At 57.6% G+C, this 13,432-nt stretch overlaps 2 protein-coding genes across 5 annotated transcripts in view; one reads left to right on the plus strand and one right to left on the minus strand.

The window, feature by feature from the left end:
- Nucleotides 1–10,346, plus strand: part of Szt2 (seizure threshold 2 homolog (mouse)) — a 49,025-nt gene extending 38,679 nt beyond the window's left edge. For all 3 annotated transcript variants that reach the window (XM_005410657.2, XM_005410658.2, XM_013507749.1), the window contains 17 exons: nucleotides 143–273; nucleotides 402–502; nucleotides 580–756; nucleotides 953–1,220; nucleotides 1,302–1,381; nucleotides 1,469–1,594; nucleotides 1,682–1,881; nucleotides 3,631–3,721; nucleotides 3,896–3,976; nucleotides 4,058–4,132; nucleotides 6,383–6,596; nucleotides 6,942–7,095; nucleotides 7,245–7,367; nucleotides 7,477–7,882; nucleotides 8,009–8,125; nucleotides 9,291–9,359; nucleotides 9,514–10,346. In XM_005410657.2, coding sequence (XP_005410714.1) covers nucleotides 143–273; nucleotides 402–502; nucleotides 580–756; nucleotides 953–1,220; nucleotides 1,302–1,381; nucleotides 1,469–1,594; nucleotides 1,682–1,881; nucleotides 3,631–3,721; nucleotides 3,896–3,976; nucleotides 4,058–4,132; nucleotides 6,383–6,596; nucleotides 6,942–7,095; nucleotides 7,245–7,367; nucleotides 7,477–7,882; nucleotides 8,009–8,125; nucleotides 9,291–9,359; nucleotides 9,514–9,657 — 2,557 coding nt within the window. In that variant the 3' untranslated portion in view covers nucleotides 9,658–10,346. The remainder of the gene's footprint in view (nucleotides 1–142; nucleotides 274–401; nucleotides 503–579; nucleotides 757–952; nucleotides 1,221–1,301; nucleotides 1,382–1,468; nucleotides 1,595–1,681; nucleotides 1,882–3,630; nucleotides 3,722–3,895; nucleotides 3,977–4,057; nucleotides 4,133–6,382; nucleotides 6,597–6,941; nucleotides 7,096–7,244; nucleotides 7,368–7,476; nucleotides 7,883–8,008; nucleotides 8,126–9,290; nucleotides 9,360–9,513) is intronic.
- Hyi (hydroxypyruvate isomerase (putative)) lies at nucleotides 10,343–13,125 on the minus strand. Of its 2 annotated transcripts, none has more exons than XM_013507750.1 (8): nucleotides 12,798–13,125; nucleotides 12,598–12,709; nucleotides 11,371–11,485; nucleotides 11,176–11,228; nucleotides 11,020–11,069; nucleotides 10,850–10,919; nucleotides 10,594–10,728; nucleotides 10,343–10,496 (listed from the first exon to the last, which is right to left on the minus strand). In XM_013507750.1, exons 1-8 carry the CDS (start codon nucleotides 12,994–12,996, stop codon nucleotides 10,382–10,384), a joined length of 849 nt encoding a protein of 282 aa, XP_013363204.1. In that variant the 5' UTR covers nucleotides 12,997–13,125; the 3' UTR covers nucleotides 10,343–10,381. The 2 variants fall into 2 exon arrangements, with proteins under 2 accessions (XP_013363204.1, XP_005410712.1); XM_005410655.2 differs by having other exon boundaries at nucleotides 11,150–11,228; nucleotides 12,798–13,124.
- Nucleotides 13,126–13,432: the final 307 nt, after the last annotated feature.

The following is a 13,432-nucleotide window of genomic DNA, read 5'->3' on the forward strand; positions in this document are numbered from 1 at the left end:
CATGGAGTTGAAGGGACTTGCCCCTGACACCTAGAAGCTGGGCCCATAGGAAGCCAAACCCGTGGAGGTTGAGCTGGGAGAGGTGGGAAATGGTGAGGAATGGGCCCATGGATGTTCTCTTTGTACCCCTCCCCCCGAATAGGGGTTCAGAGCCAGAGATCTTCAGTCCTTGTTCCCCTGGGCAGCTGGGCCCAGCTCCCCGTCCAGCAGCTGAGCGGCATCTGCTGGTTCTAGGAAGGAACTTCATGCAGTGGAGGAGACCAACGCAGCAGGGTGAGGGCCTGCCCGAGGGGAGGGCCGGTTCTGGAGACAGATGGCTGGTATCTGACCCTCTGGGGGAGGGGGTGGAATCATAGGAAATACACCCACAGACCCCTAATGTGCCCTCACCTATCCCATAGCTGCCAAAGCTTTGCAGCGCTTTGAGCCAGGAGGTGACGGGAGCTCAGGGCGCAGTGCTCCTCGGCAGAGGCTGTTGCTGCTAGAGGTAGTGGACAAGAAGGTAAGTACGGGATCAGGCCCTGGGTGGGAGGAGGGTCCTGTCACCTCACTGACCCTCATCCTCACCCTGACCTCCAGCTGCAGCTGCTGACCTATAACTGGGCTCCAGACTTGGGAGCGGCACTGGGCAGAGCGCTGGTTCGCCTTGTACAGTGGCAGAATGCACGGGCCCATCTCATCTTCTGCCTGCTCAGCCAGAAACTCGGGCTCTTCCATCACTATGGCCAGTTGGACTTCCCTGTGCGAGATGAAAAGGTGCCTGCTTCTCTCTCGTTCTGCTCACTGAGAAATGGGTTCAAAGGAACCCTGCGATAGCAGTCAGTTGAAGGAAGCAAGGGAGAGGAGACAGAGAGGGCAGAGGTGGTGGAGAGAAGTCAGAGAGGGGCCCTGGGCTGTGGGAGAGGGTTTGGGGGCAAAGACTGAGCTCATTGTGCTGCTGCGTCTCTCTCAGGAGCCAAACCCATTCCTGCTGCCCACCATGGAAGTGGAGACCCTCATCCGGAGTGCAAGTCCCCCACTGAGCCGAGAGCAGGGCCGGCTGAGTGGGTCCTCTCGGGGTGGGGGCCCTCATCCCCTAGATACATTCCCTTTTGATGAGGCCCTGAGAGACATCACGGCCGCCCGCCCAAGCTCTGTCCTCGGTCCCGTGCCCAGACCTCCTGATCCTGTCACTTACCATGGACAACAGTTCCTGGAGATCAAGCTGGCAGAACGCAGAGGTAAGGACCCAGTCCGGGCAGTGGGAGGGGACATCTGTGCAGTCTAGGAGGGAGGGTGACAGCTAATGCTCACCCCCCCAGAGCTGGAGCGCCAGATGAAGATGGAGAACCTGTTCGTAACCTGGCAGCAGCGTTCCGCCCCAGCCAGCATGCCCATCAGTGTGAGTGACCCCACCCTGCCTCTTCCAAGGGGATCCTGTGATCCTTCACTGGCCACTGCTCCAGTGCTCACTGCCCCGTGTCCCCAGGCTGGGGAGCTGGAGACCCTGAAGCAGTCGTCACGCCTGGTGCACTACTGTGCCACAGCCCTGCTCTTCGACCCAGCTGCCTGGCTGCATGGACCCCCAGAGACCTCTGGGCCCCCTGAGGGTCAGGTGAGGCTAAAGATTCCCAGATTTCTCCTCTGAGATCCCCGTTAACACTCCCACCCCCAGGGATGTGCTCAATTTCCATTCCCACAGCGGCGCCATCGCCCTGAGTCGGGGCCTGGGAGCCGAGAGACCCCCGGAAGCTGCGAGTCTTTGGATGTGCCTCCACCAGGAGCCCGTGAGGAGCCTTGGCTGAAGGAGCTGAGTGTGGCCTTCCTGCAGCAGTACATGCAGTATCTCCAGAGCATAGGCTTTGTGCTTGTACCACTGCGGCCCCCGTCACCCGCCCGCAGGTGAGCTCTCCTCTCCTCTGCTGCAGGTGAAACCTCACGTGGCTCCCACTTGGACAGTCGTGGTAAAACTACGGCACACATGCCACACAATGGGCAGTTTGTATCATTGAAAGCTCTAAAAGGTTTGCTCTCACAGGACTGTGCTGTCCTTGAACTTGTGAGCAGCTGGGATTACAAACTGTACCACTGCACCCAGCTACCATGGCCTGCCCTTGGTATTGCTCACGCCCTGGCCAGCACGGACGGGTCTGAGCCTTGGAAAAGAGGCAACTCTCTGTCACCACCTTCCATCTCCCCTGTGCTCAGTGGCAACTCTGCAGCCACCTTTCCTGGTCTGGGTCAGATCTGAGTCTCATTTTTGAGGTGCCTGCTCTGTATTCCCCTTGGCATCTGGCCCTCCAGCACCTGTGCTCCCACCACCTCCCCCTGGCTGTGTGGGGATGATGGTCTGCTCACATTTCTCGCAGTTACTTTCATATCTTCAGGTCTGTGAGTTTATCAGGGCATTTTCTCAGCTCTCTGTTCTCAGTTAGGTGCTCTTTAAGTGTCAAATGTACTTCTTCATTGCTCAAGATACCACCTTGGTCCAGAAAGCCAATTCTGACTCCTTGGTACTTTTTAGTCATCAGTCCCTCTACTTCCCAGACTTCCTCTGTTTCTTTGGACATTCTGAAAAGAGGCATGCCTGCACCTCCCACCCCCGTCCCCATCTCCCAGTGGCCAGAGTGTCTCTCTGCAGTCCCCAGGAGACCTGCTCAGAGCGCTGCCCTAGACAGCCAGTGCCCAGCTGTAGGAGTTTCTAGGGAAGACTGCAGTTTGTACTTTCTATTCAGTTATGTTCTTCCTGAAAATCGAGATTTCTTTTTATAAGACACTAGAGTACAAAAAAAAAAAAAAAAACTAGTGTAAGAAAACTATTTCTAGAACAAAATTTAAAGTCAGGCCTTCCTTTATCACCAATTTTTAATGGTCGACTATCACTCCTTAAGTTTTATCCCGATTTTCTTGAGAATGAAATGGAACATTTCTTCTGCCAGGAGCTTTAGCACCCAGAAAGCGTTCCAGCAGTTTATAGTTCCTTGGTGTAACGAGTGGCCCCGCTTACCCTTTCTGTTTTGTCCTCGGTCACAGCCCTTCCCTTCTCATCTGTCTTTGCCTCTGAGTTAAGAAATGGAGAATAGTAGGCCTGTGGCGCCCTGGAACTGTCATTCCTCAATCAAAAGGGAACCACTTTTCCTCTCAGAGGACAGTTCCCAACTAAGACACCAAGCATCTCCTTGAATTTTCCTAGTGAAAAAACATTTTCACGTATGCAGCTCAGGTTGGCCTTGAACTCACTGTGTCACTTAGGCTGGCCTCAAACTCACAATGACCCTCCTGCCTCACCTCCAGAGTGCTGGGATTACAGGCGTGCACCACGCCTGGCACTCATAGTGAAATTTTAGACATGCACTGCTCTTTCCCCTCCCTTGTGTCCCTACCCCCAGCTCTCCATGCCCAATAATAGAGAAAGAGGCCTGGACTCTACCTCCCTGCTGAGGACATCCACCTTGTCCACACGGCAGCAGCTGCTGTAGACAGAGCCCTGCCCTGGAGTCTAGACACAGACTGCAAGCCTGGCCTTCCCCCTTGCTCTGTGGGCTCCTGAGCAAGTCCTTCCTGTGCACCTGGTTTCCTCTCCTACAGAATGACTCCATGTAAAATAGTCATCCCCCTTCATCCTCTGGCCTGTCCCTCTCTTTTCTGCAGCAGCAGCCGGCTGCGGGCCATGGCTATCCTTGGAACAGAGGGTCGAGGTTCCTTCTCCTGCCCGAAAGCCAAGACTGAGGGGAGCCCCAAGGTAACTCATTCTCATGTAATGGTGAAGTCAGCAATGCCCTGGACACAGTGTCCCTCACCCTCAACTATTTCTGCAAGCCCCGATGTCGCTGACCCCAGCCCAACACCATTAGAGTGAGGGACGCAAGTGACTTCTGCCCTCTGGCTCAACACGGCCCCTTTGTGCTTTCTGCAGAGCACTGGCTCCCCAGTTACCACCTACCATCTGCAGCGGGCACTGCCTGGGGGCATCATCCTCATGGAGCTGACTTTCCAGGTGAGCAGGGGGAGTGCTGCGTGGGAAGATCCAGAGCCACCTGTCGCCCGCCCTCCTGACCTCATCTCACCCTCCTTTCAGGGCTGTTACTTCTGTGTCAAACAGTTTGCCTTGGAATGTTCTCGAATCCCAATGGGGCAGGCCGTGAACTCTCAGGTATGTGATGGGGACAGAGGAACATCGCATCGGGTACACAAGGCTCAGACATAGCACAGCCCCAGCCTGCTGAGAACTGGGTGGCTCCATGCCTCATCTAGTGAGCAATAAAAATAATGCACTGGAAAAAAAATAGTAATAACGCACTGGGCAGTATGGCCCCGTGGTTGGTCCAGTGCTGTGTCTAGCTAGGTCGGTGGTCATTCTGCGTGCTGGTGCTGTGACTGGACCACCTAGCAGTGTGACCCTGGGTACTCCAGCACGGCATTCACCATGGCACCTAGCAGAAGGCAGTCTGGCACAGTAGCCGGTCCAGCCCCGTGATCCTTCTGGCACTGACGGTAGCTGACGCAGTGGTCTTCCATAGCTGGACAGTGGGGACTTGGCAGCACAGTGATAATGTAACATTGGTTTAGGTCAGTGCTCTCACACTGTCCTGGCCTCACCTGGAGTTGGGGACAGCCTGGCATTGTCAGTCTAGTCACTAACACTTAGATGAGGACCAGCATCCTGACCCTCAAAGTGTGCCCGTTATTTATGTCCCTGTCAATCTGCCTCAAGGCAGGGACGCTCCCCAAGAAGCCTAAGCACTGAGGAGTGCTCAGAGTGAACTGAGGCTCGAGGGAGGGCAGGCACCTGAAGTCCTTGCTCTACTCAGTTTATCTCTTTTGGCTGCCAGGAATGTCCTGAGCCTTCTCATTAGCTCAGGTACTTTCTCAGCAGTTAGGCCCTGATGAGTTCCAGTAGAGACAGCAGACTCCTTTGTGTGGAGCGCTCCTGTCAGCTCACACCCGGCCTAGATGCCTTTCACTTGAGTGTGCACACCTGGTCACAGGAGCTACAGCACAAGATGAGATGCCCGAGAAAGGCATGGTGACTTTATGTGCAGGAACCTACTTGGGCCAGAGTGCCCAGAAGGGACCGGCAGGCACCCTTCACACTCCTGTGGGATTGGAAGGAAGGACCTACCCATTACTCCCCTGGACTTCTTTCTGTCCTCCTTGTCCCCGGTCTCAATCCAGCTGGGCTCTCTGACCCTGCTCATCTAATCTCTAACCCAGCTCAGATTTCTAAATTGTATCACGATTGTCATTGTTCATTAAGCATTTAGTGTGTTTGCTAAGTGAAGAGGGACGGTTTACTCCTCTACAGATGAGATTGGTAGAGGACACAGCTGGTCAGTGGAAGCCTCAGGGTTGAATTCTAGGTCTCTGATACTGAGGCTCATCGTCCTCGTCATCAATAGTTCACCGCACTGCCTTTAACTTTGGAGCTGTACCTTATCTCCATGGTAGACAAGGCAACTGAAGTACAGAGACTGAGACCTAACCCGAGATTGCACAGCCAGTCTGACTCTCTTCCGGCATGTTTCCCGTCCTACGCCTCATAAGCCCTGTGGGCCCAAGAGATGCCGGGTGGACTCTGCCTCTCCAGTGCCACACAGCCAGTTGTTAATGTTGGTGGTGGTGATTTCCAGCAAGAGAAGCACCCACTCCATGCTCCGCCTGCTTCCTCCTCCAGTCGGGTTCACTCAGGCCAGCCCATCAGTCAGGAGACCCACCGGCCTCGCCCTGGCTGCGCGTTCCACAGGCAGCTGTGGGAATGAGCAGGAGCCAGCTGGACCTGGGGCAGGGAGAGCCCTATTCCAGGCGAAGGGCACAGGCGCAGTGTGTAGGGGAGAGAGAACGTGTGCTTGGGAGGAGCAGGTAGATTGATGGGCAAAAAAAGCTGGAGAGCGGGGACGAACCCGGAAAAGGTTTCTAATAGTAAATGCACCTCCCCTTACCGCCGCCTGATTTACCACAGCCCCGTCTTCTAGTGTACTTTGTGCTTCGTCCTTTATCCTAAAACCTTCCAGAGTTGAACTGTAAGCTCCTGAGGGGAGCTTTGTTGGAGGTCATTTCTGTTTCCCACTGCGTCCCCAGTACCTAGAGCAGTCACTGGTAACGCATAGTAGACACTCCCTCAGCAGACATTTGCAACACTGGCGAATGTGGTGGAGTCTGGGATACAGAGAAAGGAGGCTTAGTGTCTCAAAGTGATCCTGTTTTTGTATAAATGGAGTGTTACAACCCAGCATTAAAAAGTGAGAGTAAGAGGAGGGTTTTGCATAGAAGCTGTGCTGGCAGGCTTCCCCTGGGCCCAAGCAACAGGGAGGAACTGTGGGGTTTTTCTTCCCTGGAAGGAAGGAAATGTGGATGGGCAGCCTGTGCTGCCGCACCTTAACCCACACCCTGCTGCCCTCCCCAGCTGTCCATGCTGTTCACAGAGGAGTGCGACAGAGTGCGGGATCTGATGCACGTGCACTCCTTCAGCTATGACTTCCACCTGCGCCTCGTGCACCAGCATGTGCTGGGCTCCCACCTGGTCCTGCGGCACGGCTACCACCTTACCACCTTCCTACGGCACTTCCTGGCCCACCACCCCGACGGACCCCACTTCGGCCGCAATCATATTTACCAAGGTCGGTGCCCAAGGGCAAACTAATGAGACCAAAAAAGAACAAGGTGTCTCCAGGCCAGGACTGGTGGGAGCACCTCCCCGGCAAGTAGCCCTCTCTTGTTTACCATTCGGATCACTCCTGCCTTGTCTCAGTGCTGCTTGTCTGTGACTGTCTTAAGTTCTTCACGGTCAGCGTCATACAGGGTTAGGGGCTTATGCCCTCTGCTCTCGGCCACTTTCTCCATTTCAGCATCCTCCTTGAGGAGCTCCCCAAGAAAGCTGAGCCACTGTGCCAGTCAGAGGCTTCCTGACTCAGGGTGCCCCCCCCACACTTAGCACCTGCTGTCTCCTTCACCTTGCCCCTTAGGGACATTGGAGCTCCCCACACCACTCATTGCGGCCCACCAGCTGTACAACTATGTAGCTGACCACGCCAGCTCTTACCACATGAAACCACTGCGCATGGCCCGCCCTGGGGGCCCGGAGCATAATGAATATGCTCTGGTCTCAGCATGGCACAGGTAAGGCTGGAAGAGCATCCAACAGATGCGCTGGTGGGGCTGAGGTGGGGTCATACTTGCAGGAGGGAGACTTGCGTTTTCTTGGGTAGGAGTGGGGCTGATTCCACTGAAACCTCAGAATTGACATTACCCCAACCCCTGCTGCACAGCTCTGGTTCCTACCTGGACTCTGAGGGTCTTCGCCATCAGGACGACTTTGATGTGTCTCTGCTTGTCTGTCACTGCGCTGTACCCTTTGAGGAGCAAGGAGAAGCCGAGCGGCATGTTCTACGGTCAGCAGATTCTCCACCCTGAACATACCCGTTTCCAGCCCTCCCTCACTGTCACCCTGGACCCCTACTGCTGGGTGGGAGTCCCACACTCCTGCTCCTCCTCACGCAGGCTGCAGTTCTTCGTGGTGCTCACCAGCCAGCGAGAACTCTTTCCCAGGCTCACCGCTGACATGCGCAGGTTCCGGAAGCCACCCAGACTGCCACCTGAGCCAGAGGCTCCTGGGAGCTTGGCTGGTAGCCCTGGGGAGGCCTCCAGCCTTGTGCTAGCCCCTGGCCCAGCTCCCCTGTTCCCACCACTGGCAGCAGAGGTGGGCATGGCCCGGGCACGGCTGGCTCAGCTGGTCCGACTGGCTGGCGGGCACTGCCGTCGGGATACCCTCTGGAAGCGCCTCTTCTTGCTGGAGCCACCAGGGCCTGACCGACTGAGGCTAGGGGGGCGCCTGGCCCTGGCAGAGCTGGAGGAGCTCCTTGAGGCAGTCCATGCCAAATCCATTGGGGACATAGACCCCCAGCTGGTAAGGGACCATGGGCTCCAGAATGGGCTGGGATGGGTGCTGGGATTCCACAGATCGTGTGGGGGTGGTGGTGAAAGTCTCGGCCAACTCTGGCACCGCCGATTCAGACCTATGGCCCTCTCCCAGGACTGCTTCCTGTCGATGACCGTTTCCTGGTACCAGAGCCTGATCAAGGTTCTCCTAAACCGCTTTCCCCAGAGCTGCCGCCATTTCCAGAGCCCAGACTTGGGAACTCAGTACTTGGTAAGTCACCTGAACCTCCTCTAAAAGGGGAAGAGCAGAAATCTTCATCAGAGATGACAGATGTCCCCTCTAGGAGCCCCAGTTTGACCAAACAAGCTGTGTGCTAGAGTGGGGCCTCAATCAAATGGGACTGCACAGACACATGGTAAACCCTGGAGCACCAAGCACCATGCCCCAGCACATGATCTGCTGAGACTCCACTGAGAGCGTTGCCCTCAGGCGCACTGGAACACACACTCTGGCTTGAGATCCTGGGGGCCGAGCTCTGGAACTTCATCATTGGGTGGTCTCAGAGGCTGGAGTCCCAGAGGGGAACTGTCGGCGCTAATGCCTGGTTATGCAAAATGTGCTTCTCAGGCCAGCAGTGTTCCTTGGGGATTTGCTAAGATGCAGACACTCAGACCCTGCCTTACACTAGAGATCTGCAGGTCGGCAACATCCCCCGGTGATCTGTGTGCACATCAAAGTTAGAAAACACAGCCGTGAGGGATAGATAGAAACAAAAGAGCTACAGTGGCGGGGGGAGAATTAAAAGGCTGAGAGCTGGGCTCCGGAGAGGAGGCGCACAAGAAGACTGCAAATGAGAGTGGGATTGCAGCCTGGCACAGTGCTCATGGGGAGGATTTGTTTCCAGAACTGAGTCATCTGGAGAGCCGAGGTGTGTCAGGACAAGGCTGCAGTGGTGTGGGCAGCTGGGTACGCTTGACTGTGGGATGCTAGCAGGGGCGGGCTTGGGAAAAGAGTTCCGCTTGGGACAGTTGGCTCTGAGGCCCATGGGCACCTTCGCTGTCTAGATACGGGGATGTGGAAGACGGGAACTCAGGAGAGATTAGGCAGCAGCCCTGGGAATAGGTACTGAAGCCTTGGGAGAATCGCAGCGCCAGACATTAGGGGCCAATTCAGGGAGCTCAGAGAGGCTGTGCCGCGGGCTGAGAACCTCCTTTTGTTGATTAGCGTGAGTGCCTGGCTCCAGGCAGGCTGACCAGTGAGCCAGCAAAAATGCAGACTGAGGCTTGATTTGGAGACACAGCCCTGAGGGACCTGGGTGTGGTAGAAAGAGGCCTCAGCGTGTCTTCCCAGGTCTACCCGCTGCCCTGCAAGAAGGTCCGTGCCACCTCAGGTGAGGCAGAGCTCACTCTCCACCCCATTTCCTCTGTCACTACAGGTGGTACTGAATCAGAAGTTCACTGACTGTTTTGTGCTAGTGTTTTTGGACTCCCACTTGGGAAAAACGGTAAGAATAGGAACCTTTGCATGAGCTTACTGGGAGGCTGTAACTCACATCTCCACTTCAGAGCCCACTGGGTCAGGGTGCCCACTCTTGAGCCCAGCTCCCTGTCCCCAGCCTTGGCCTTCTCTGACCACTGCACCCCACCATGTCCCCACAGTCTCTGACGGTGGTTTTCCGAGAGCCTTTCCCTGTGCAGCCTCAGGACAGCGAGAGCCCCCCTGCACAGCTGGTCTCTACCTACCACCATTTAGAGTCCGTCATCAACACGGCTTGTTTCACCCTGTGGACCCGCCTCCTCTGAGGAAGCGAACCCCTGACGTCACGGTTTGTTGACTCATGGATCCATGAGTTGTGCACATGAGGCTGGACTGGCCTGGGCCCCGTGAGCTTCACCGCGGTGATACCAGAGGCTCCGTGGCTGGGGATGTGCCGCCACCGCCTGACAGCAGGGCCTGCCCTCCCAGACGCTGGCCAGCCCAGGACCCCAGAGGCCCGGGTCCGCTCTGAGGGGCCCAGCGCTGCCCAGGCTCCTCAGCCCTTTCAGAGGGGGTGACTCCTTCCTGTCCCCCAGTGACATCCTGGGAGTTCTTTGCACTAGGTGGCAGGTACTCCCCACTCAAGCGCTACCCGAACTCTGCCTTCCAGCCTTCACTGACTCTCAGCCACATGCCCCTTAACCCTCTAGTCTTCATTCCCACTTGGACATCACTGCTGACATTACCATTGAGATACGAACCTTGGTTCCAGTCCCAGCTCTGCCTTTGAAGCACGTGTGACCAGTGTCAAGCCCTTCTACACGTGGACCCTTGGTTCCTCTCTGTAAACAAGGCTCAGAAGTTCCCCATCTCCGTGGCAACCCTGGCACCAACCAGAAGACTGGAGCATGAGCCATGCGTCCCTTTTCAGTGGCAGGAAAGCAGCCCAGAGACACTGAAGCATTAGACACTGTGTGTCCCCCAGCCCTACAACATACACATGTACAAGTATTCAGCAAGTTGTCTTTAATTCAGAGGAGATGCAGAGGCTCAGTCACTGTCCCAGAGGCATGTGGGTGGTATGCAGGACCTCACTGGCCAGCCCGTGGGTGGCCCCGCCTGTCCCAGTATGAGCGGAGCCAACTCAGGCCCTCCACTGTGTCTCCTGCGGGGAGAGGGAGGCAGTGGCATCTCATCCCACATGGAGAAAACAGCCCCTGTCTAATGCCTTTCCCCCCAGAGCCCTTTCCCAGGAGCCTCACCTTGAGGCCGGTACTCGCAGCCCACAAAGCCTTGGTAGCCCTCGTCTTCCAGCAGCTGGAAGAGGTAGGGGAAGCACAGCTCCCCGGGGCTGCCTGGTTCCCCTCGGCCTGGGACCTGTGCTACCTGCACATGCCCTGGGGACAGAGGTGGGCAGACATGGGACCAGGCTCCTGCCAAAGCCTGAAGGACACTGGGGGTTTAAAGGGTATACGAGGAAGCACAGCAGACCAGAAAGAAAAGAGGGGGCCCCCTCACCAACAATGGGCAAGAACGCCCGGATGTTTCCAGTCAGGTTCCCATCCATGATCTGCCAGTGGAATATGTCCTGGGGAAGAGAATGCTAGTCACCCCTCAGGGGCCCCCACCATTCTTCCCAGACTGGGAGAAAACAGGCTCTCTGAGAAGTGCCCCTTTGTTCCACTCACCATCTGTAACTGGAGGTTGGGTCTTCCAACCTTCTGCAAGATGGCTGCCGCTAGGGAGAGGCCAGGGAGGGGCTGTGAGACAAGGAGAGCACTAGAGCCAAGAGAGACAGGGGATGGGGCTGGGTCCTACCCTGCTGGGGTGTGTCCAGGAAGTACCGGGGGTCAGTGACTCGGGTGTTAATGGGCTCCAGTAGTCCCACGAGGTTCTCCTGGCATCATGTTGTGTGCTGTGAGTAAAGCTCCACACGTTTGTCCTCCTCAGTCACTGCCCAGCACCCTCACCTGTCCTTCCGCCCAGCCTTTTGCTTCATCTCTCCCCACTGAACCCCCAAGCATATGCTTCCACCTCACCTGAGCCAAAACCCCAGCTGCGTGCCTCAAGTTCTCCAGGAAAACTGTCTCCATCTCACCCCTGACTGCTGCTCCATCAGCTCCCTGGGGTACCCGGCCAGCCATCAGGTGGATCCTGTGGGGAAGATGAGGCTGGAGGCCTCACCCTTGGCCCACCATGTGCGTCGGACCGGGCCAGCCCTCACCAGTCTCCAGCTCCTCAGCCTATCCCATGTGGGCACCGCTGCTGGCAATCCCAGTGGCCTGATAGTGCTGTGTCCGCCCGGGACCAAGTCGCCCACCCTCCCCAGGCACCTTAAGGTAACCCATCCGCCTGGCCCAGGGACCTCAGTCCACTACTCGTCCTGTGCAGTACCACCCTACGCCGCCCTCCCCTTTGGTCCTTCGCAGCCCCTAAGCATGCCTGGCTCTTGCATCTTATTTGGGTTTTTTTTGGGTTTTTTTTGTTGTTGTTTTTCTCCGGTACCGGGAACCGAACTCACGACCTTGCGCTTGCCAGGCAGGCGCTTTTGCCGCTGAGCTAAATCCCCAGCCCCGCTCTTGCATTTTAAACACGTTGTCACCCTTGTTCCTGGGCATCCCGTGCTGCTTGTGTGCTTCCTCTCCTTGTGTCTGTTGCTTAGCCTCTTCCCTTCTGTTTCCTCCCCCACACTCACCACGCAAGTAATGAGCCCCTCGTCAGTTCCTTCCCAGCAAATCTACTTGACCTCTGCAGGATTTGACATTTGCTCAGTCCTGGTTTGAAGCTCCCACCTCCTGATCTGGTAGGGCCACATCCCAAGTTCAAGCAGTTTCCCGGAATTCAGGCCCTCTCGACCCCAACAGGCCACAGCTCCGGCCTCAGGAATTTGGCTAAATACCCCAAGCTGCCTCTGCCCCTGCCCCTGCGTCCTTGCGGACGCCCACTCCACTCCGTCCAAGCGTCTGCAGCGGCTTTCTCCCCTCCCGGTCGGTCGGGGCCAGCGCCAGCCACACCCGCTCCCGCAGCTTCTCGCCAGTGGATCACTGGCTGTGTTTGTGTTACTGTGGCCCTGGTCAGACTGAGCGCCCAGCATGGGGTCAGCATGAAAGCTGGGCACACGGAATGACACAGATCAAACACAAAAGGCAGTTTACAAAGGATCAGGACTACGAGGGGCTGAGGGCAAGTTCGCTCGGGCTCCTGCGCCTCCGAGCGCGCTGGCGCCCTCCTCCTGACCTCCGGCCGCAGGGAGGACGGCGGGATACCTGGGGCAGCCCAGAGTCTTGGCGTACAGCACCGCCTTCTCCAGCCCCTCTCGGAAGGCCGCCTGTCTCCCGGGCACGGCCCCCAGCCCCATCTCCCCCTTCTCTTGGTCTCCTGCGGAGAGAACGGGCCTCATTCCCGGCTCGCGCGCCCGTGTCCCTGCCCCTCCCGGCCCCTCCCGGCCCGGCCTGGCCCGGCGCACCCGGCGGCGTGTTGATCAGCACCAGCCGCAGCCCTGCCGCCCGCGCCGCCTGCGCCAGCGCCTCGGGCGGCTCCGCGTACGGCCAGGCCACCTCGGCGGCCTCGAAGCCCGCGCGGCTCGCGGCCTGCAACCGCTCGGGAAGGCCGGGGAGCTCGGGGAACAGCCAGGACAGGTTGGCGGAGAAGCGTAGCGGAGCCATGGCGCGGCCGGGCGGAGTCCGAGAGCCCCAGAAGGCGGAAGGGGCGGGGCCCGCGGCCGCCGGCCCCCCAATAAACGGAGAAAGGTTTGCGGGCAGAAAAGCGGCCCGCGGCGGAAAGGGGCCTTTTCCCGCGGGAGAAGGGGAGGGCGGAGCGAGGCCTGCGCGGGGGTGGGGGTGGGGCGGCCCTGGCGCGGGGCGGGGAAGCCGGCCGCCCGGCCCGGTAGGAATGAACGAAAGTGGGCCGCAGTACTTAGCGTCTCCCTGAGTTGTAAAAAAGCTCCCGAGGGCAGGGGGTGTCGTTCAGTGGCAGAGTGCCTGCCTAGCAGATGCAGAGTCCTGGGTTCAGGTCCCAGCGCCGCGGTGGCGGCGGTCATAAGAGGACCCTTTCTTTAGGGAACATTTGGAAACTGATCAAAGAGCTTGCATGCCACCAATT

The sequence above is a fragment of the Chinchilla lanigera genome, unplaced genomic scaffold (genome assembly GCF_000276665.1).
Source record: "Chinchilla lanigera isolate Chin_1 unplaced genomic scaffold, ChiLan1.0 scaffold00136, whole genome shotgun sequence".
Classification (NCBI taxonomy): Eukaryota; Metazoa; Chordata; class Mammalia; order Rodentia; family Chinchillidae; genus Chinchilla; species Chinchilla lanigera.

Bases quoted from the DNA above. Each gene is read 5' to 3' on its own strand.
- Hyi (XM_013507750.1), bottom strand. From the start codon at position 12,996: ATGGCTCCGCTACGCTTCTCCGCCAACCTGTCCTGGCTGTTCCCCGAG. The intron at 11,486-12,597 runs GTATCCCGCCGT...TCTTCCCCACAG, and splicing joins AAGACTCTGGGCTGCCCCAG to GATCCACCTGATGGCTGGCC. The intron at 11,229-11,370 runs GTGAGGTGGAAG...ACATGATGCCAG, and splicing joins CAGCTGGGGTTTTGGCTCAG to GAGAACCTCGTGGGACTACT.